The 24,086-nt window shown below is 33.1% G+C and overlaps 3 protein-coding genes across 4 annotated transcripts; all 3 read left to right on the top strand.

Moving 5' to 3' along the window:
* The first annotated feature begins 3,954 nt into the window (after positions 1 to 3,954).
* LOC127841412 (heavy metal-binding protein HIP-like) lies at positions 3,955 to 5,069 on the top strand. Its single transcript, XM_052370225.1, has 2 exons — positions 3,955 to 4,225; positions 4,628 to 5,069. The coding sequence occupies exons 1-2, from the start codon at positions 4,009 to 4,011 to the stop codon at positions 5,041 to 5,043; spliced, it is 633 nt and encodes a 210-aa protein (XP_052226185.1). The 5' UTR covers positions 3,955 to 4,008; the 3' UTR covers positions 5,044 to 5,069.
* A 7,589-nt stretch (positions 5,070 to 12,658) lies between these two features.
* On the top strand, positions 12,659 to 13,599 carry LOC127842074 (heavy metal-binding protein HIP-like). The gene is made up of 2 exons (XM_052371392.1): positions 12,659 to 12,904; positions 13,123 to 13,599. The coding sequence occupies exons 1-2, from the start codon at positions 12,733 to 12,735 to the stop codon at positions 13,524 to 13,526; spliced, it is 576 nt and encodes a 191-aa protein (XP_052227352.1). The 5' UTR covers positions 12,659 to 12,732; the 3' UTR covers positions 13,527 to 13,599.
* Positions 13,600 to 17,683: 4,084 nt separating this feature from the next.
* Positions 17,684 to 24,086, top strand: LOC127841735 (complement factor I-like). Of its 2 annotated transcripts, none has more exons than XM_052370776.1 (9): positions 17,684 to 17,806; positions 18,229 to 18,338; positions 18,504 to 18,601; positions 19,486 to 19,631; positions 20,053 to 20,160; positions 20,511 to 20,648; positions 21,043 to 21,141; positions 22,628 to 22,711; positions 22,923 to 24,086. In XM_052370776.1, exons 1-9 carry the CDS (start codon positions 17,764 to 17,766, stop codon positions 23,321 to 23,323), a joined length of 1,227 nt encoding a protein of 408 aa, XP_052226736.1. In that variant the 5' UTR covers positions 17,684 to 17,763; the 3' UTR covers positions 23,324 to 24,086. The 2 variants fall into 2 exon arrangements, with proteins under 2 accessions (XP_052226736.1, XP_052226737.1); XM_052370777.1 differs by having other exon boundaries at positions 17,692 to 17,806; positions 18,232 to 18,338.

Raw genomic sequence — 24,086 nt, 5'->3', positions numbered from 1 at the left:
TTACTACTTATACTTCTACTACTACTTCTACACCTACTTCTACTCCTACTTCTACACCTACTTCTACTACTACTACGATTTCTACTACGACTACTACTTCGACTACGACTACGACTACGACTACAACAACTACTACTACTACTACTACTACTACTACTACTTCTACTACTACTACTACTTCTACTTCTACTACTACGACTACTACTACTTCTACTACTACTACTACTACTACTACTACTACTACTACTACTACTACTACTACTACTACTACTACTACTACTACTACTACTACTACTACTACTATCCTGACATTCATATTATACAGCGTTCCGAAATTGGGTCAAATGTGTTGTGAATATTATATTTTTAGATCACGCTGCGATTTCTTTCAAAGCCCATTTGATCAAATTGTTCACCCCGAACCAAATGAGAGCATCATTTACGATGACGTGAGGCTGAATGTTAGAAATGCATATCGTCAACACAAGGCCTGTAAATGTTATCTCTCTCCGCGTGTACTTACGGAGGCCATTACATTGTACTAGACTTTACGAAAAATGGAATCATGATTGACAAAGCACTTGCGGGAGATCCTGATTATCGCGACTGCTCGTCCGAAACATCTTTAATCCAACTAAATGCCAGGGACTAGGTGAATGTTCAATATGATTCATCTGGTGACTATCTTGAGTCATATGAAGAACTACTTAACAGCTTTACAGGTGCTCTGTTGCAAGTTGTATAAATGTCAAACGTCTTTTCAAGGCTGTACTCGAAATTCGAAAACAATTGAACAGAAAGTAATGCACATAAACCTCGTGAATGTTTATGACGATTTCAAGCCGCCTACCAAACTGTATCTTTCCAATAAATTCAAGGCTGTAAAAATGTACTTTTTATGATATTTAATTTTAAACAAAAATTGCATTTTATAAACAGCTGATTATACAATACGAAATTACAATGTATTTAAGATATATTATGTAAACGAGTTGCTGTAAATTAATCGTGTTTTGTTTCCAAGTTATTGCGCTGAGCTTGTGTTTCTTTGTGTAACAATGAGAACTGGATCAAGGCATTGCTTTTCTGTGGAATAGCAGTAGTTTTCTGAAATACAAGCTTTAATATATAATAGGTACAGCATATGTCTGTCCCTTCTGTTTTGTTACAAAATATGGTTGTAACATTTTTTAATTATGTAGATATCGTATATATATTGTTTGTAGATGCAAATTTGAGCTTTTTCATATTTTCCACATAATTTGAAATCAATAAATATCTTACAACACTAAAGATGCAATCACTGTTCTAAATAACTTCCTTCCCTTTTTGCAGAACAGTTTTTGTAGAAAGTTCAATGCATGACGTAATTTAACAGTTTAAAATGCTCTTCTTTAGTAAGTCTATCTAAAAAATGATATTACGTATAAGGCTGTTGATTTTACATTAACGCACGAGACCATTCTAGAGTATGTTTATTTGAATGGAAAACTAGTCATGAGCTGTGTATTGGTATTAAACGTAAAATTTATTTAAAAAAATAATGTATCGATTGGAATTCCCGACTTATAACCACTTAAACACATGATTATTATTACATGTGTACATGTAATATCTAAAACAATTATATATCGATATGAATTTACTATGATTCTTAAGATGTTAATTTGTATGGTATGGTTAACATAAAATATAATATTAAACCATTAACTTTTCGATATCTGTAACGTCAAATAAAATAAACTATATATATAGGCAATAGTTTTATTTTTATTTTTCCAATGAGTAACCACTATAGTGTTTATACGTGGTGTTGTATTTGTTGCTGTTTGAGTTTATTATATGTGATATTATCATTATTTATGTTAAATATATTGCAAATATAATCATGATTGATTTAGGAAAATGTTCATTTGCCTGTTTAAAATGAATATTATCAAGAAATAGTTTTAATAATTCTGATAAAGAGTTTCATCATTCGTGTACTCGTAGTGTTTGCAAAGTAATTTATGAGTGCATTATTAATGCTAATAATAGCGCCATAGGTATATTACCTTAGTTTCATGAATGGTACATTATTTGGTTTACTTAGTTTCTTTCAATTACAGATCATATACACGTACATTACATGTTATTCTCCACGAACAATGTATTAGATTTCGGTAGTAATTGTTTAACATACGATTATGATAAACGTAATCCAAATCTCGGCATAAAACAAACGCTTAGAAATGTCATGTAAGAAACCACAAGCCATATTTACCAAGCATTACACGCGATTGTTCATTAATTACTATTTAACAATGTATGTTTGACAAACAATTATTTTACATTTTATGATCGGTATAAAAACAACATTAATAAATGTCTAAGTGTATATTAATGTTGTTGCATTTTTTCCAAATTAACACAGCACAAAACTGAAGACATTGTCGAATTATTCCATGATGTTCATTCTATTGAAACCGATAAAAATATATGTCTGCTATCAATAGTGGTTTTAAAGAGGTAGTGTAATACTAGGTACGAAAACATGTGCGTGTCATCCGGGCTTACGTGCTATACCAAATAGCTTTACGAATGCAAATAACAAGCGCATTTATAAAAGTTCGAGAATCAGAGAATATGTCTGTAGTTTTAACATGCGTTGCTATATTTTCCTTACTATTTAACACAATTTAATAGTTAAATGTTTTGTATGTAATTCTACGTAAAACGAACGTGAACTAAATAAGAATATTCGTTAACTTTAAAAGACGCATTAATAAATTTGTGTGCTCGCAAATCAGTTAGCATTGATCATTAATACTTAAAATATAAATAAAAAGTATGATTTATATCGAATACATTAAATCTAAAACACAGTGTGTTTTTTTAAAATAAAGATTTCATACATACGTTTAAAGTTGGTGGTATTGTCTAAAAACGTCTATGTAGTTCAGCCTTTTTAAATGTCATAACTTCAAAAACCATTTAAGCTAGATAACATTTTATACTTTATTAGATTTATACATGTAGATACCTCGAAAATTTTTAACGATTTGTTCTTGAAACGCATCTCTCGTATTGAATGCTCATTAATTTCAAATAAAAAAACTCGAATGATGTCATTATCAACTTTAATTTTGAAAAATGGCATTCTTGAACGGAATTTATATCGTTCAAATTTGTATTCCTAACCGTGTTCCATCAAACCTTTAAAGCTATAGTAATTTTGTCAAGTGCATATTTGACGATGTGTTTGTATACTTTGGTAACGTCAACCTATCATAAGAGCGTGGCTTTCATGTACAATTACCTGACACTATTTGTGATGGTGTAATTTTCGATATAACCGTAGTCTGGGCCTTTTGCCTTTTTACAACTAAATTGCCAAAGGTCAGAATCATGGAACTTGGTTAATGACCGCACCTACTAACCCCTAAACACATGGGCAAGAAATAAATTTGGGATTAATCGGCTTGTTTGTTTTGTCCTTAATGTCTGGTGGGTTTTTATATGCACGGTGTTTATATGATCACATTTGTATCGCCTCTTTAAACTTTTTATAAGGAGGACAAAATTAGTGCATACATGTAATTTTATCTTGCATTATTAATGGCGTTAATAAATAATTTTAAATTAGTTGTTTTACATTTGTGTAAACAGTGTAAGTAACTGTTACATTTTCAGAGTTATAAGAATGCATTGAAAACGGTCTTGATGCGAATGTTTTAAGTTAAAACGATTTCCAGTGCCTTAAAACTAATAAGCCGGATGATTTGGCAATTCCATGTTTAATGATCAAAATATATAGAATATAAGATGAGTTCTTAATATTCGACGGACTGTAAGATTTCATTAATTGTCATTTATTGTTAGTTATACAATTTAATGTTAAAATTAACCTTTATTCAACGTGACTTATCTATTTGCTCAATGTTCTCGTTTCAAATCTAGAACATTATAAGCTGATAAAAATCGTCAAAGGCGTCATTCGCCTATGTAAACTTGAAGGAGCACACCACTATGTTTCACATAATTATATATATTATTGCGTTTGGGTGCGTTACAGCTTTGCCTGTTTTAGAATCCCGATTTGTGGCGGAAGTGGACATTCCGGATCTTGTTCTCAGATTGGACGCAAACGACGTGAAACTGAATGCTCTTACAAAGAACCTGACTGAAACCGTTGGCCAGCTTGGTTCTCTGACGAGATCATTTAACGACCTCAAAGCCAAAGTCGGTAAGTAACATTTCTCAGACTGGTTTAGAATGGCTTATTTAATGAGCGTAACATTTGAAGTGTATCATATTAAATGTTTTATATACAATATGGATTCATTTGCGCACTGCTTGTTAAACAATATCTTGCAAAATGCTTCTGTAATTACTTGACCTTTTTAGTACTATTGTTTTGGCAATTTAGAAAAACAGGTGTGACAATTATTTCTATTTAACGTCAGTTTATAAGTTGCAAAGTTTTTTTTTATCATTATATCAAACTCTTTACCGAAGCAAATTAATTCTAGATCGCTAAACGTTGATTCTTTGCTTCAAGGATTTAACCTGAAATAAGTGTGTTTGCTTAAAACAATAATTATCAAAGTCAATCAATTTGTCTTAAACTATTTATTTGTCTACTTAGATCACCAGCCAGTGGCATTCAAAGCACACCTGGCCTCGAGCGGCAATCTGTTTGTCACTATCGGTCCCAATCAGCGTATCATCTTTGACGATGTTCAACTGAACCTTGGAAATGCCTACTTTCAACATCTGGGTGGATTTCTTGCACCGTTGAGCGGCACGTACATGTTTTCCGTCTCCATTTGCTCACATGAGGGCCATTACATAGTTCTTAATCTGATGAAGAACAACAACAGGATTGGCGGTGTACTTGCGGGGGATGATGCTCTTGATGATTGCTCGTCTGAGACAACCGTCACTCAACTGAACGCTGGAGACCAGGTATACGTTCAACATCATGGGACCGATGGCGATATGATCTTTGTGCATCAAAACTATATAAATAGTTTTACGGGGTCCTTGTTGCAAATATTATAAATGACAATAAATACGACGCACAGCTATATTGTGGTATTGTTTTTATCAGTCTATCAATTATTAATGAAAGATGCGGTAAATTAGTAGATCTTGAAGCATTCACAAACATACTTTGGAGATAAACATTTACATTAATCTTGAATTTGTACATACGAATAAGGTTTGAGCAATGAAGAGTCCTAACAGACCACACAAATAAAATGTTCTATATAATATATGAAATTTGTTATACTTAAACAAATGTCCCTAAACCAAACGGTTTCTAATGTAATAAGCCATTAACAAAACGATCCGTTTCAAGTTAAATCGACAACTTAAATCGATTTCGTACTATTTTCAGTCGGCCAAGTAGCCTGTCCGGCGATGCAAATACTTTTTTATTTTATTTTATTTTTTTCATACCACATTGTACATGGAAACGAAATTTTAAACCCGAGTCTCATTTAGTTATTTTATTAATTAATGATAAAAGCAATGGAAGTGTGTACTATTAATGTAAGTATTATAACGGCTTGTGTGTGTTGTATCACAATTATACCCTTCTAAATATTTTCTTTTCGTGAAATCTAAAATATTGTTTCAATAAAGATTGTAGTTTCATTATCATTACATACTATCAACGTTCAAACGAGAAAAAACGGTTGACGTAACCGTGTGTTCACATTTTTATTCATTGAGAATCGCACTCAGATTTAAGTTTTTTCTCAAGAGGAACCAACTTTCAGATAAGCCATTTTAATTGAGGAATTTATGATTGTTTCACTTGTATTTACAAATATTCAAAATTGAATAAACATATATTGTCATTTCTATTTTTATCAAAACATGTTTTACTGATTCTAAATATCGAAGCTTGCTTATGTCGAGGATAAAGCAAAATGGCGATAGTGAGCGTGCTATTCGCCTTTGTTGTACAGATAAGAGTCACCATTTAAAATAGTCACTCAACGTTTAGCCGCAGAAATATCTCAGCCTAGTACATAAAACATTAACTTTTCAGTGTACAGGATATTCCGTGCGGTCAAAAACGTTCCAATTCTAGCAATTTAATCATCTTTTTAATATAACATTTACCTAGCGGTTGTGCAAGAGTTGATTTGAAACTGTGAAAGACAAATACCGTAACGGGACGAGTGCATTTCGGAGTTTTATCACTGAGGGAATACCAAAAAGCTTTAACGTTGTGCAGTGTGCCCGTGTTATTTTTAATGATTTTATCACAAAATGAACAGAAATAAAGAAATGGCAAAGTCATATAATCAAATTACGAAACAGACAATTTTAAATTAAACGGGGACTGAGTACCAAAAACGATGATCTTTATTAACGCGGAGGCTACATACTTTCTTCTGTCATACATGAGTGACATTAAAGGCAGGATTATAAGATATATTTTTGAAGCAGTTTGCCATTCGATCAGTTATTTTTTTATCACTTAAGGCATATCGACAACTAAGCCGAATAAGCACAGTCCGAATTCTCAGACCATGCAATAAAATCGGTAAATCTATAGGAATCAGTTATTTTGTTCTTTGCCATTTGTGAGCTCTTCATTTTTGTTTTATTTGCTCCAGTCTACCAATCCAACTTTCTGTCATACACCGTCGAACAAAAAAATAACCTATGATTTTACAAATGTGGACTGAACCGAAACGAATATAAAAAGTGCTTGACCTAAAACGAAAATCCTCTGAGGGGGAAAATAACCACTATGGGCGCTATTACAAAGTAGAACTCAAAGCTTGGCTCACCTTCTTGGCAACCCACAGGATGAGGACAATAACCTATAGGAAGGAATACCAAACCACACACGTACCTTATAATTATCCTCAAAACGCACAAGTAAATTGAAACCGTTATCTAAGTATCGCGATATCGAAAAAAGCTGAAATTGATCACAATACGTCCTAAGAAAATGACATTATTGCTTAATTATTAAACAATATTAAATTATCAGTCAATATCATTTTCACAGGTCTGGAATGCTGCATATAATGGTACGATTCTTCATATCATAAGAATAGTTTCATCTGTACTTATATGTATGTTTCATTAATTCGCACCTAAAAGGTTCTTACCACCAGTAATTTAACTTGACGTGAATATCGGGACATTAAGTTTGTAAGAGAATGTTGGTGTAATATTTAATAAAGTGTTCGAAAATGTTTGTTTCCGGTGCCACCAATCCAATAAAATTTCTGTTGATCCGAGAAACTGGGTTGAATACATTTCAGATGCTGATGACGTGTCGTATCCATAGCCTCAAATAGTTTGTGGCGTTATTTAAAAAAATATGCCAACAGATATGTTAAATCCTATTTGTTATATAAATTAATAATTTGATGTTATTAATTAGTTGAATTTGTATTGGCTTTGTTATTGAGCTGAAGACAGCCGTATTGGCCTGAGGCCGCAGGCCAAAGTTCAATACGGCTGTCTGAAGCTCGATAACAAAACCAATATGACTTCATCTATTTAATAACACTTTTATAAATTAACTTTATAATATTATTCAGCTAGAAAAGCTTGAATTTCACTTTCGAATTACAGGTGTTTGCTATTAATTGAAGTTTTAAAAAATACCAAAACTTCTGGACAATATAACCTTTGCCCTGTTTATATTCCCATGCAAAATGCTTTGAAAATGTTATGTACACCAAAATACTTTTTAAGAGATATCTTGTTCTCTTGTTCGAGCTTTATTTGCGAGGCTCAACTTGTATGGGGCGAACAAATTGAACACATTCTCGTCTAATATAATAAAGATAATTAAATATGATTGTTTCTTACAGCGCTATCCTACCCATAAACAAAAGTCGGCATATGTGTTTTTATCCTTCCTCTGTTGCAAACATTGAACTTATAAAGCAGAGTCGGAAAAACTAGTTTATCTCCGACCCCACCTTACATGACCGCGATCTAACCGTAAATATGTAATCCTACGCGCCGATTAACACGTTATAATATTTGACCTTTTACAAAATGTACATGCGAAGTTCTTGTGAAATGTTTTGTAAAAATAAAATGATCTTACAAGTAATAAATGTGTACAAATTAGGCAAACATATGACAATGAAGTAATCAATTTTGCCTTCAAAATTTATTTACACATAACCTTTAATATACGGCATTTCTTTATATAAATAGAAAGGTTACACTCCACAAATACATACTTATTTTCGGTCGTCTTAAATTGATTATATTGATTTAATGGCTGAAAGTGAAGAAAATAACGATGTAACTGTCAAAAATAAGGAACAAGATGTTGATTATAACAGGAAGGATGAAACCGATAAGGAAAACTCTACAGGCATGGTGAACAGTGAAAATGTAGGTCTTAAAAATGATGAAAACTTGAAAACAAGTGTCACTCAAATAAGTATATCTGATTTTCAAACTATGTATGACATTGATTTTCATGACTTCGATTGTCATGACCCCTTCGAGAATGATCATCATTCTCCACTTAACAAACCCTCAACCCTCAATGTAAAGGACTGTTTTAAACAAATAACAAATAAAGAAGTAAAACTAAAAATCTGTCAAGCGGAAAACAAGAATAATCTAAAGAAAACAATGATTGATGTTAACAAGTTCAAAAGATTCTTATTGACAAAACACGAAAAAAGGGAAATACATGACATAGGCCCGGATATGTTGGATGAATACTTGGCAAATTATGTGCTTTCAGTTAGAAAATGTGATGGTTCTGAATTTGAACAAAGCACAATAAGGAACATGATATCAAGCATCGACCGAAAACTTAAAAACAGCAAAAATCCTGCACAAATTATGCAAAAAAACAAGACAAATCACTTCCAGCTTACAAGAGATGCTTTGAAGGCAAACAAAAAACTCTAAAAAAATGGGAAAGGTAAACAAATCAAATGCCACAGATCCCATAAGCGACGAGGAAATTGATTATACTGTACGACCGTTGAATGCTGGGTGGTACATCTCCAAAGGCCTTGTTGAACACATTGTGGTTTAACAATTGTGTGTCACTTGGATTAAGTGGAACGACCGAAAATTGCAATTTGAGGTAATTATGCCAAAAACAGACAATTATTAATCAAATATTATATTTAACTGTCTTATTGCAAAGTCAAGTTTAACATTTCTGCTGAGACTTGAACTCAGATTTCCCCATCTTTATGAAGACAGGTTGTTCTCCATTGAACTACATAACTGCTTTTACAATTAAATGGCTTTGCAATTACTATTAAATATACCAGCAATAACCATCAGTTGACCATGATCACAATATCCAGCAATTAAGCTATCATTCTTTATAAAGTACAATCAGAAAACAGCACTTTCCTATTAAGGAAAAAACTACAATTTTCACTATTGCTGTCAAAAAAATCCCAATTAGGTTTATTTATTTTTATTTTTGTTAAATGAATAAAATGCTACATTTAGATAGTTTCCCTATGCAGCTTTTTGGGTTGGACCTAAGTTAATATAATATTGACAACTTTACAACACTTAGTTAACAATCTTTAAGTCCTTGGGAGCAAAAAATAAATTACACCAATATTCTTATATGAAGACTCTTGCCAATTTCAGTGTTTTTACACATATTTCCTGATTGGGCTGGTACCGGTACTTTTCCCAATCGGGCAAAAACAATCACTGTTATCTTATAAGTTACAATTAAAAAAGAATAAAACTAATCAAACTCCCAGAGACACCATATGTCATTTGATCGCAATAAACTTTGTACTAGACAAAAAAAATTATTCAATTCCTCTAATAAAATAAAATTATCTATTAAAAAGAGGATTAAACAATAGAAAAATATCTAAAGTTTGATTTAAAGGGGCCGTCAACCAGATTGACGAAAAAAGAAAAGTTCTAAAATACAGTATTTTTTACAATTATTAGTTTATATTGATTAAAATATCACGACTGGTATATGACAAAACTTTTCTTTTTTCGTGAAATCTTGTTGGCGGCCCCTTTAAACGCTACTAAAATAATCCGTAAAATATGTTTTCCTATTATAGATGTCAAAACACATGTAACGAATTTATTAACTATATAGGATTGGATGTTATGGATAATTTGGACTTTTGTTTTGTTTTATGTGGATTTATAGGACAATGTGTACTTTTAAGATTGTTTGGTGATTGGGATTACATGTATCATTTAGGACTATAAAAGGACGAGATTGTTAGTGTAAGATGAGTTGCTTTGATGTGTTTAAGATCAGTTGTGTTGGATGTTTATTTTAGTCTGTTACTTGTGATTTATAGGATATACTGTGAATTACGCTGCTATTGTGTCTTTGGGATAATACATTAAGAACTGGTTAGAAGTGTTTATTATTCTTTTGTTTATAGACCTGTCTAGAGAAAACCAAAGAGCGTTACACACATATATGATTATTTATTGTAAAATAACTGCGGTTAATACATGATTATAATAACAAAAGTTGAACCATAATTAGCATTTTTTTAAGGATTTGCATGTAATTAAACACAGACAACTAACAAGAGCCAAAATACATATATATTTGTACAAATTATTTATCACTTTAAAAGTTTTTAACATCAAGTTAAAGCAAAAACCTACAAATACGACCTTAAAACAGAGTTTGGTTTTGAATGGGTTTTCACAGGTTTTCAGTGTTTAGGCATACTGTTTTTAACTAAATTTATACAACTTGTAACAAGGTTAACTTATTTGACACGAAACAAATTTCACTTACAGATGGGTTGATGCAACCATTCAGAAAGAATCCAATGGGGTTGAATTCCTTCAACTTAATAAAAGGCAGACAAAAGCACGAACAGGCCTACCTACAGAGATGCCAAGTGAACATGTACACACTTTTTGCAATTATTTTATTTGGCCCCTAGAACAATTCCATCCACCAATAAAGATGATAAATAGTATACAAAAATAGCGTTGGACCAACAAAAACATGTTAACTTATGCTGTTCATACATTTAATCAAAGACAAATGGTTAATTGACATAACAAACGAATTATTCTTGTCGGGCCTCCTACATGTACACAACATTCCTGACGACCGAATAACTACCGAGTGTGTCACGTTAAAAATAGTTCCTCATTAAACTGTTTCTTTTAAAACTTTCGAATTGAAAATATGTGGAGAAATAAAAACGGATAGAGAAAAGTGATTTTTTTGGCAGAAATTGAACAAAATAAAATGCAACAGCAAAACAAAAGCTCAATTTTCTTTACGTCAATGACAACTTCAATCCATTGCTAATTACGATAAAGTTGCAATTATATGCACTTCAATCTTTTGTTCATCCATCCTTTTATCGAAATCCAACGAAACTTATTTTGAATCACACTTTTTTTAAATCACACTATTTTTTAATGGCGTTTTTTATCGAATGCTAACCAATCTGACCCAAAACACGATTAACGAAAACGTAATCCTGTCGGAGCGAGTTATTTTATTCCTATCGAAGTTAACAATTATGCATGCCAAACACACAATCCAAAATACGTTTTGGACTTGTTCGATGCTTTAAAAATATTTTTAAAAGACTGTTAAAGACCACCACGTTCAAATTGTTGTCCTTAAAATCCAGAGAGTCTAGTTTGTTTCGTCAGAGAAATGACGTCACACTAGATACGTCATAAATTGCGTAATCAAGTAAATGAAAATGAATAATACGGAAAGCTGGTTCTGTTATATATTTGAAAGAAAAAATAAATAGGATGATATATTATATAACGATAAAATTCATGATGCGTCTCAATAAATTTCAAAGGTCAAATATAAGAACATGTTAATCGGCGCGTAGGAATACATACTTACGGAAGATCGCGGTCACGCGAGGTACTGCCGGAGATCAACTTGTTTATTCGACGTGCATCTGAACTAGACGGTAAACGTAATATAGAATATCAGAATATGCATACTGAATAGTTGAATACAATAGGTTCTTAATGAAACCGTATTTTTGTTGTTTTATAAATATTTACGTTAGTAACTTTTGAGAATGTAATATTTTTTTCTGATGCGATTCAAAAACAAAACTATCAAATGTTATTAAGAATGTGTGATTTGTTTCGTAAAAAATTCGGCGATTTGAATCACAAAGATATTTTAATATGCATTATACTGTTGATATTCTATATGACATGTAATTTGTTAATTTGATTGATCAATGTGATTTTAATGCTGATAGACAATCCGCGTCTACATAATTCTGAGTTGTGACTGACGTTGCCGTAAAAAGCAACGTTCAACGACGTCAAAATTGAAAAGCAGTTTGTTTCTTTGTCTCGGGTTGGAGATAAGGTCTTTTCAACAAAAATTCGCACATTGAGGATATTTTTAAAAGATGACTCTCTGCTCTTTACGTCGATATTAGGTTGAAAATAATTTGCATAAAGGCAAATTACGGCCCTTTACGTTTCTTGTCCTTTGTTGTACCAGTATAATAACATTTTAAAAATAATTTTAAATGTATCAAAATGTCGTATTGTAAATTAGTGAAAATGCGAAATTGTTATCTTTCTTAACTGTACAGACGATACACACATGAGAATGAGACATACAAGTGACCCATCGATTTGGTCAGTACATGACAATCTAAATTTGGCTACTTATCTATTCTATCTTGACATTGTTCTAGATTCAAATACAATATTTCAAAAGTTTCAAACTACAATTCGTTTACTTTCACCTTACGGAGAACTATGTTTCACATAATTATATATTGTACATTCGCTTGCTTTGCAGCTTCGTCTGTCTTAGAATCCCGATTTGTGGCGGAAGTGGACATTCCTGATCTTGTTCTCAGATTGGACGCTAACGAGGCTAAACTGACCACTTTGACGAAGGATTTCAATGACCTCAAAGCAAAATACAGTAAGTGTAAAACCAAAGTTTTATTTTTCACACATTTTGACGACATCTTAACAAATAAATTTGTGTATATACATTCTTCATTCATCCGTATTCCGTCAATTTTCATACAATTTTACGTGGAATCTTTTTTCGAGTGGCGAACGTAAAAGTATTTTGTCTTCATACCATTTTAAATCAGATACGATAATTTTTAGCTAAACATACGACTTATAATTCAGATCACCCGCCAGTGGCATTTAAGGCACACCTGACTTCAAGCAGCAATCCCGGTCTCAATCAGCGCATCATCTTTGACGATGTACAACTGAACCTTGGTAATGCCTACTTTCAACATCTTGGTGGATTTCTAGCACCGTTAAACGGCACATACCTGTTTTCCGTCTCCGTGTGCTCACATGGTGGCCATTTCATTCTTCTTGACTTGATGAAGAATACCAACAGGATTGGTGGAATACTTGCGGGGGACAGTCTATATGACGATTGCTCCTCGGAGACAACCGTCACTCAACTGAACGCTGGAGACCAAGTGTACGTTCAACATCATGAGTCAAGTGGCGATCTGATCTTTGCACATCAAAATATTATTAATAGTTTTACTGGCGTTCTGTTGCAGATATCATAAAATATGTCTGATTTTATGGGATTAAGAGTGTTAAGTAGTGCCTAGACGATCTTCAATAAAACACACACATGTATTTTGTATTTTTTGTATTGGCCCATTTATAAATTAATGTCTTTTCCAATAACTCTATCAAGTTTAATTAACTAATCAGTGTTCCCAATTTACGAATTTGCAGAAACACACCCTTTAACAAGCTAGAAAATGTGTTCCGTATACACAACTGTTCTTTTTGGAAACATATTGCATGACAAATATTATTTCCAAGCAGTTTTCATTATTTAAAGAGGGGGTGTCAGATTTAGACACGACCTTGGTCACTTAGTAAGCATTAAATATCGCTTGATAAAGTTTCCATGCTAAATAATCTCAAATTGTTTTCAACATATGCATTCAATACCTGTTGATTATATCCTAATGTCTGTGATTAATTTGGTCCGATCGATCCACAACTTCTTAATACAGTCCAAATACTGCCCAATATGGTGGATTCGGACATTGCATCAATATTGTCTAAAAACGTGTCGCAAAGCAACTTTCTGAAGCCTGAATTTCATACATTATATAATACAATGCCGCAAGTTTACAGTGTTTATAGTATCAAACGTTTACATATATCCTTAAAATAACATTTGAACATTTTGCTGCTTATAACTCCATGTAGACTAAAGTACGCATTCAAAACGTTCTTCGATATTGGAAAATTGTAAGAGAAGTAAATTTGTGCCTTATGGTTCGTTGTCGTTACGCGAAATACGAGGTAGTCAAACATTATTTATCATGAGCAATATCAAGATGATGTACAAATGCATTCCGTAAAGAACTAATTACTCATGGTTGATTGCATGTCATATTGGCAGTGGTTTGTCTGTTTTGGTCGGTTTGTATTTGTGTAAACCGAGTTTGTTTCGATATTTAAAGATTTAAAAAAATGCGATGTTAACATCTTTTCGAGCATACCAACGCGGGTCTCGTCCAGTATCATCCAATCAATTTATGATATTTTGTAGACAAATTATATCATCAAATCGATATTCTTCTGAATTAGACGCCTTTGCGTCCATTATATTCCGTGTTAGTTTATCAGAACAGTTCCGAACAACTCCGAACGCATTCTTCACGACTTTTTTATATAATATAATTCAGTTGAAACGAGATTTATTTCTGATCTTCAAAAAACTGTGTGTATTCATAATTATCAAGTATTAAACACGCTTAAATAGATTCTTAATATTCACTGCGTGTGCCTCGAGGCGTATATTATGTTTTCAGCTGACACATCGCAAAAGTATTGAAGGCATAAAAGCTCGCGCTATTTTGCGGACTTGACGTTGCAATTGATGTCAGACAGACAGACATACAGACAGACATGCATACAGACATACATACATACATATATGCATGCATACGTACATACGAACTTACATACATACATACATACATACATACATACATATTTACATACATACATACATACATACATACATACATACATACATACATACATACATACATACATACATACATACATACATACATACATACATACATACATGCATGCATGCATGCATGCATGCATGCATGCACGCATACAAACATACATACATACATACATACATACATACATACATACATACATACATACATACATACATACATACATACATACATACATACATACATACATACATACATACATACATACATACATACATACATACATACATACATACATACATACATACATACATACATACATACATACATACATACATACATACATACATACATACATACATACATACATACATACATACATACATACATACATACATACATACATACATACATACATACATACATACATACATACATACATACATACATACATACATACATACATACATACATACATACATACATACATACATACATACATACATACATACATACAATCATACATACATACATACATACATACATACATACATACATACATACAGACAGACAGACACACAGACAGACACACAGACACACAGACAGACAGCCACACAGCCACACAGACAGACAGACAGACAGACACACAGACAGACACACTGACACACAGACAGACAGACACACAGACAATTGTTTAAATTGTGTTATTGTCTTATAGTTTGCGAGCTGTGAACATTTCGAAATATATTACCGCATTGTCAACATCGCTGTTTAAATCGTAATGTCTTATTTGGAAAATTGTTTTATGAATTTCAAACAAAATTAAATCTTTAACTTATAGTATATATTTATTTTGAACTGACGTTACGGAATAACGCTTGATCTGATAACAGTAATGCAAATATGAACAATACAGTGACATGTTATGCAGATTCAAATTCTGCATAAAAGAAAGCCACCGAACAGGGTTGCAAGTGTTAATAATCAATTAGCGGACTAAAACACTTGACCTTCTCAAGAATAAACCAGCTTCTGTGCCTCGTTTAACATCTGATACGAATTTTGCTTTTTTTTTACTTAAGTACCACGCAACCTAAGATTAAAGAATTATATATAAAACGAGGAGCATGTATGGTTTATTGTTATAAAATTAGATAATATTTTTAGATTTTATTTAACATTATCTTAAGCTATAAGCGGCATACAAAACTGTTACAAACCACACCTTAGCAGCTTGTTATGAAATTGTCGTCTGCTCAGAAATTCAACGGTTCCCTATCTATTTAAGATTTTATATTTTATAACATGATCAGCGATTTTGTTTTGATGTGTGTCAATTGTATGTCGTATATATACATGGCTTGGCTGAATTTAAAATTGATGTCTATTTGCAAATTGCATGCTGTACCACTGCGAAGAACATATTACAACAGTTAAGAATATTTGGTGGTTCGTTTTAGACAGACGCAACGTCCATTTGTGAAAATTATCTTTAAATTGTCGATGGCTTTTCAGAAGGATCAAAACCTTGATTGAACTGCTACGTCAAAAAAGTATAACAAATGTATCGAGAGACTTGGTAACAGATATGCGAAATGAACATTTTCAATCATTTTGTCAGAGATTAATTTAAAAAATAACAAAGTACGAAAACAATACTACTGACTGAGGAACATAATGAAAATACGTGTTCGTTTATAAGTTGTCACAATTTGCAATTTATAAAAATATTAAGGGTAACGAACGCAAAACGAATGAACAATTAAGTTTTTTCCTTTTGTTTTCCTTAAGATTTGTGTCAACTCGTGGATTGCTCACATGCTTTTAAATACGCATTGTAAAATATAAATGCATTTCGGGGAATATGTCATTTAGATGGGCTTTTGATCAGGGCGACTCCGGTTTGAATAGCGGTGGTGCAAACTTTAAAAAAGAATCGTAATTTTGGTAAAAATGTGTTTCATTTTGTTATGCTTAAGCTCTGAAATTCCTTTACATCTATCAAGTTAAGAGACTCAATGACTGAGTCAAAAATGTCTAAATATGTGAACAAGTCCTTTAAGACAGAAATTTGTAAAACAAAATGTTCAATAATTCATCTCAAAATTATTTTATACATTGTGTGATCCTCTTTTTCGTCCCGATGTAACAATTGTTAAATCATTCTTATTGAGGTGAAAAAAGAACGTTAACACTATTTAAACTTATGAACTACCTCGAATACACATTTGCATATAAATGTGAATTTTCTTGGCAACTACAATGTTTTAAATTCCTATTCAAACTTGAAATTATTTCATTCTACATTTATTTATCATATTTTACTCATTTATTTTAGAGCAATATTGTATACAAATAATGCAAAATCTACGTCTGTCATGTTCCGCCTTTGCTTAATATTCGAAGAAAACCGACCGTTCAAAGAAATATGCTACAGAATATACTATTGGATTAATCCAATTAACTAGTATGTTAATATGTTTGTGATATAATATGCTTATTTGTTTTTTCATAAGAGCGCATCATCTATTTTAGTTTTGCAGTGTCGTTCGAATTCCCACTTTAAAACGTTTGAGGGATTACATGGCATCATTTAACAGTACACTATTAAATAACCAATTACGATATGATTATATTAAATGTACTTTGTATCGCAATACGTATGACCATCCCAACGAATTACCGAAACCGGAAATGTCACTTCATATGAAATGCCACACTCGTTCTTACATTTCTAACTGATAGTTACGTACAACGAGTGACGAAGTTGTTCTTGTTTTGTCGTCCGCTACAGATAACAAAGATGTTGCTTTTTATAGGAATATTACTATATACAACTTATATCGGTAGGTTGTATTATTTCATCACTTATTTATTTGTCATATATATTAAATATGTTTGGTTTGATATCGTTGGAATGTTATATCTTCAAACATTAACTAGAAAAACAATAACTGTATCCATATTATTTATTTATATGATATTACCATAACATGACCTAATTGTATAATACTCTAAATATACTAAAAGAAAAAATAATGATAACAATCATGAATCATTTGTCTGTACTTAAGTTTACTTCACGAAAACTAGAAAAATGAGAAAAAAGCATACAACATGTATACATACATAATTTTATCTTAACGAACCCCATTTGTATGAATATTTAAGTATTATAAACTAAAATATGTGATACAGCTGTGTCATTCGTCATGTGGGACTGAATCAATCTATACATATATGTTAATTTGTGCATTTCTCTTCGCAGTAGATGCTTCCGTGACATTTGACACGAATTGCTCGTTGAATTTGACCTATAGAGGCTTTGAAATACCCGATGGCGGCTCTGCTCTGGCAAAAAAAGGTCGCCTAACCTTGGTAGGGCTTAATTCTATTGAAATAAATGTCACGCAGCCTTATATACGTGTATATGTAATTGTGTATATATCCAAGCGCTAATCCCTTTTGCATTGGATACTCTCATTTATGGAATATTTATTTGTTTTTAACAAAATTGCTTATTGTAAATAATTATTTTTGCAGGTCTACTGCCAGTCAAATTGTACCGGACTAGGAATTACACCGTCGTTAGAATTCTACAAGAACGACACCCTTATTTCGCCCATTGCTTCCTCCAACAGGTAAAAATATTGGCGGCCGTCCTATAACCCGAATGTCCGTGAATCCCACGATCCGATATTCTGAAGGCAAGATAGTCCGAATGCTTGTCAAATTACACCGTCACACTTTCATCGGTAACGTTGTTTTATACCTGAATAGTAAAATACTACATACAATTGTGAAACCACAAAGCCTAAGAGGTTAATGTTTTGGTGTTGGAAACGCCATGAGGTCTCTACAACAACAAGTATCTGGACTTATAATCGGCAACTGGTGGGTCCCAATGGCTATGAAGACTTCCAGAAATAAGAGATGCCATAATTACTCGTGTAATGGGATGAACGTTAACAATGCATCAGGCAGATTAAAGCAAGATTTTGATGTCTATGTAGTAAATTGTGCAGTTTTTAATGACATGTTTTTAACTTGAAAAAAGTGACACGTTTTCATTCAAGTGAGAGTTTCATTTTGAACAAATGCATTTTTAATCATCACTATTCTATTCTATAAATTGACAGTAAACTATTAGCCAATCAGTTATTCAAGGCCAACAAAATGTGGATATGTGGTATTTTATCAATAAAACAGGTTATTTTGGTTAGAATAAATACATTTATAATCACGAACGGGAAGATTCAGTTCTTTGGAATCGTACTTTTAGCAATAAAGGCCATTTGCATATCGGGCTTTCAAAATAACATGTCTTCGGAATATCGGGACTTTAAGGATATCGTTTCTTCCTGGCACTATATTCCGAATGAATGATTTTTTCATCTTTCAAAGTAATATATGTGTGTTCAACTGTTCGGGATTTTCATGTTTTACATTTGACCGCGCGAATAGATTTTTCATCCCGGGAAACATTTACAATGAAATAATGGTTGCATTATCGTTATATTCAAAGAGTTTACTACACTCAAACGATGCAAGGCCGGAAAGCCACATTGCACGTGCAGAATACGACAGACGCGGACGAAGGGCTTTACTCGTGCGAAGGATGGACAGTGAAAGGACAACATAACATAAAACGTCACTTCTCTCTACTCTTTGGTGAGAGTTATGAATTAAGCATTTATTGTTACGTTTTGTAACAATGATCTCTTCTGGCAATTTGTCAGGAAGCTTATGAAGTGGCGCGGTCGCCGTCCTGTGTACATGCGTACAACGTGCGTCAAAGCGTCTGATAACTATTCATTCATTATCTTAAATATTGTAAACGTAAGTAAAATATAATTGATTGAAACAAGATTACTGTCATCCTTTCGCATCGTCTTATGCAACATTATATTACTGATGTGTGTTATCAAGATGCATAATTGTGCCATTATATCAAAAATACAAATTACTTTAAATTTACTGGAGAATAAGTATAAGTGTTGACATACAATAATGCCCAAGTGTGTTTATAGATATGCGTATCATATGCATATTCTCACTTAACAATGTCCTTGCGTTATTATTTATCTCATAGCATGCCCCATCGATTACAAAATGTGCGACAAAACAAGATGTTTGGAAAATTCCAAGGTTTGTAACGGTGTGCGTGATTGCCTGGACGAAACAGACGAGCTGGATTGTGGTAAGTAGAATTCATACGTTCAACAAAAAGTGAATATTTTTTCAAAACACTATATAGTTAAGCAAATTGCAACATGTTCATACATCAACAACAATCATCGCTGCAAGTTAATGTAACAAAATTGCACATAAAGGCTAATTGAGTAAATATAATAAATTATTGTGTACAATAATTACGTCTCTTTTTCAAAGTATATCGTTGAATTCCGTGAAACTCTAAACATCGTTGAAATAGTGGCATTAAGAAAAGTGAATTTTTCATCTCTCGAAACTTTGACAAGGGATCGTAAAAATAGATCTCCTACTTTCCTACACTAAAAAGATAGGTGCATCTGGTGCGCGTCGTTTTAGATACGAAGGCTCTCTTGCCTGAAGCTTGCGGGGTAGACATGTTTCCATGTGACGGTGCCCAATGTCACTCAAAGACGAAGTTGTGCGACTCCTTTCCTGACTGTAGTGATGGTTACGACGAGTCAGCAACAGTATGTCGTGAGTATTTCGTCATTGAAGTCCACTTCGTTCTCTTAATATGGCCAACGATTTGAAGATTTTATCTTAAAAACACATTCATTCTAAAAAACATTCAGGCCGGGTATTTGATGTTTCGACACAATTACTTCTGTTTAAAGTAATTTAATGAAAGCCTTCACATATATATGAAGGTTTCGTGGAAGCAGGATTTCTGTTTTAATTGCGATCGTCAACTTGTTGTTGTTGATTGCCAATATAAGCTTAATATGCAGTATTCAAATGTATATCATTATGAATGCCGATTTTCGAAATAGCAATTTTGCTAACATTGAAGGCAGCCTGGTATGTAGAATTAAAAGACATATTGTTTTGTTTGATTTTAATTTCGTGATAAAGTATTTGTTCGTTTTAGCATGCGAGTTCCGGTGCGCTGGTGGCACGTGTATTAGGGGTGCACGGGTCTGTGATGGTGTACCAGACTGTGGCGATGCTGCAGACGAGATGGGATGTAGTAGGTGTATTTTACATTGCCATCAATAAACTATTTACAAAATCGTTGTGTGGTTTAATACCACGGGAAGAGAAATGCTAAAGACCTGTGTGATAAACATAATCAGAAACGAATGTATCAGGGAGGGTATAGTTGCAAGAATATCATGCAAAACATATAATATAAAGAAGTGAAACTCCAGCTGCTGGAGCAGTATTGAATTTTCATTAAAAACAATTAGTTGGTCCTTTATTTAAGGCAAGTGACCGATTGCCCAAACAGTACAAAACAGCACAAAACAAACCAACATAAACACAAAATATGAATAAAGCTGGGGTCACCGCCTTGGAACGGTCAATGCAAAGCATTGGGGGCTTAAACCTGGTTATAGAGCGCTCAACCTCACACTTGGCCCAGCAATATTTATAATACATTTAAGTGTAAATATAGGTTATTTATTTGGCGAAACCACCAATCTTATAATCACATTAATACACATTGCCAAGTCAACATACATAAAAGAGTAAGAGGCAGCTTGTCAGATAATGGTCTGTAAAAATTCAGTATATCCTGCAGAACTCTCAATTGATGAACATACACGTTTACTTTATAAGTACAGAGAATGTATAAGAATCTAAGTACAAGAAAGGTCTTAAACAAGGTTTCTTAAAAAATAATAAAAACACAATACCGCCACCAGCCTCTGAAGGCTGAAAATATAACAACATCGAAGATATGTACGGGGATACACGCTACTGCATCCACGCAGCACACATCAAACTGTTGTGCAATGCAATATAAAGAAGTGAAACTCCAGCTGCTGGAGCAGTATTGAATTTTCATTAAAAACAATTAGTTGGTCCTTTATTTAAGGCAAGTGACCGATTGCCCAAACAGTACAAAACAGCACAATACAAACCAACATAAACACAAAATATGAATAAAGCTGGGGTCACCGCCTTGGAACGATCAATGCAAAGCATTGGGGGCTTAAACCTGGTTATAGAGCGCTCAACCTCACACTTGGCCCAGCAATATTTATAATACATTTATAAGACTTCATTCAAGGAAAATGTGGTCACAACCGCGAGACTAAGGTTAACCTTATGTTGTATGGGCTCAAAAGAAACCCAGTTATTTTCATATCAAAAGTGTGGATGTGCGTCAAAAAACTAACCGTATATATACTACCATACTTTCATACGTAAAATACATGCTGGGATCGATGCATTTGATACACTTATACTATGAAACGCAAACTTAAAAAAAAACACTGCTCCACACTTGTGAAAGTATATTTAACGCCAAAGAAACTTCTTAAAACAAAACAATTAAATAATTGGCTTGTGACTCAAACAGTCAAAAATAGGAAAAAAAAACACGACTTTTAAATAAGTAACATTTTGTTTCAAGCTCAGTATTAAACCTTCTCGTTGTTTAAATAACAACATAACCATTCCTTAAACTCTTCCTTTAACGTTCTAATAAAGTTATTCATTTCTTGCAGCACCGAACATCCACGATCTTATGCAAAGACTTGATGCCTTGACACAGAGGGTCACTGACAATGAAGTCAAAATCAGCAAACTTAGTAAGTGTTGGTATAAATTTACTGGCCAAAACATAATCGTAACGATACAGAACAGAATATTTGACCATGATATGTGTTCATTAGTAAACATGCTTACGTTAAAGCTAGCGGTGTTCATCTTTACCTGTCCCGAAGTAGTTATTTATGACAGGCATTTAAATCGGTACAAATCTATGTAAATTGCATATCCGATTTGTGTCTATTTTCATAGGTCATGATCCTGTGGCATTCAAAGCTCACCTGGGAGTCTCCATCATCTCTGCTCCTAACGAACGCGTTATTTACGACGAAGTGCAGCTGAACCTTGGTAATGCCTACCACAAACACCTGGGAGCTTTCCTAGCACCTGTCAACGGCACGTATTTATTTTCTGTATCCAGCTGCTCACCCAAGAGTCATTATAGTGTACTTGACCTCGTGAATAATCAGATCCCAATAGGAAAAGTACTGAGCGGATCGCCCAACTTCAACGACTGCTCTTCTCAGACTACAATCACCGAGCTAAAGCAAGGGGACGAAGTGTATGTTCTCATCAATGAAGTCAGTGGTGTCGACAGTGTTTATCCAAATGCACTCAATAGTTTCAGTGGTGCTCTTTTGCAAATGGTGTAGAAAATGTCTAAACAAATCTACAAAATGAACGGATTTCATGTATGTCTTACTGAGCTCAAATATAACATTGTTAGATCAGTAAATTGCATATTAATGAAATTTGTACTAATGTTACATGTGTAGGGCAAACATGACATGTATATATTTGAATTTATTATATATTACAGTCGAAACCCGATGGCTCGAACTCGCTTTGCTCGAATTTCTGGTTGGCTCGAACTCGCATCAAAGCACCGATTTTGTATGCCTATATATTCATATACAATTTTGTCGGATGGCTCGAACACGCTTGGCTCGAATTATCGGATGGCTCGAACTGTTTTTACAGTCCCGTCTACAGTTTTCACACGTTCTTTTATTCGGATGGCTCGAACTCGCTTCGGGTCCCAAAAAGTGTTATTTGATTAGGGCCGCTTGATTAATGGCACGCACAAATTGATTTAACACCGGTCGCATAAACTGTTAATCAATTATGACCGCTTGATTTAAGGCACGCAATAATTGATTTAACACCTGTTTGCTAACATGTAATCGACTGAATCGTTAATTGATTTCAGTAAAAGATGAAAATATATAAATAAATAAAGGAATGTAGAACTGTCTCGTATGTAAATAATGTGTATATAGTGCTGATACATGTTTAGTTCTTTGTGTTACCTTAAAATGTGCTACGCTAAAACGTGCTGATATTTACTAAATGCTAGTTGTTAATTGTATTTGTAACTGTTTTAAAATATTCGTAAATTAAAGTATTTAGTGTATA

Source organism: Dreissena polymorpha, chromosome 8 (assembly GCF_020536995.1).
Source record: "Dreissena polymorpha isolate Duluth1 chromosome 8, UMN_Dpol_1.0, whole genome shotgun sequence".
Taxonomy (NCBI): Eukaryota; Metazoa; Mollusca; class Bivalvia; order Myida; family Dreissenidae; genus Dreissena; species Dreissena polymorpha.
Note: the sequence above shows the minus strand (reverse complement) of the source record. Positions and strands in the feature narration are given on the sequence as shown.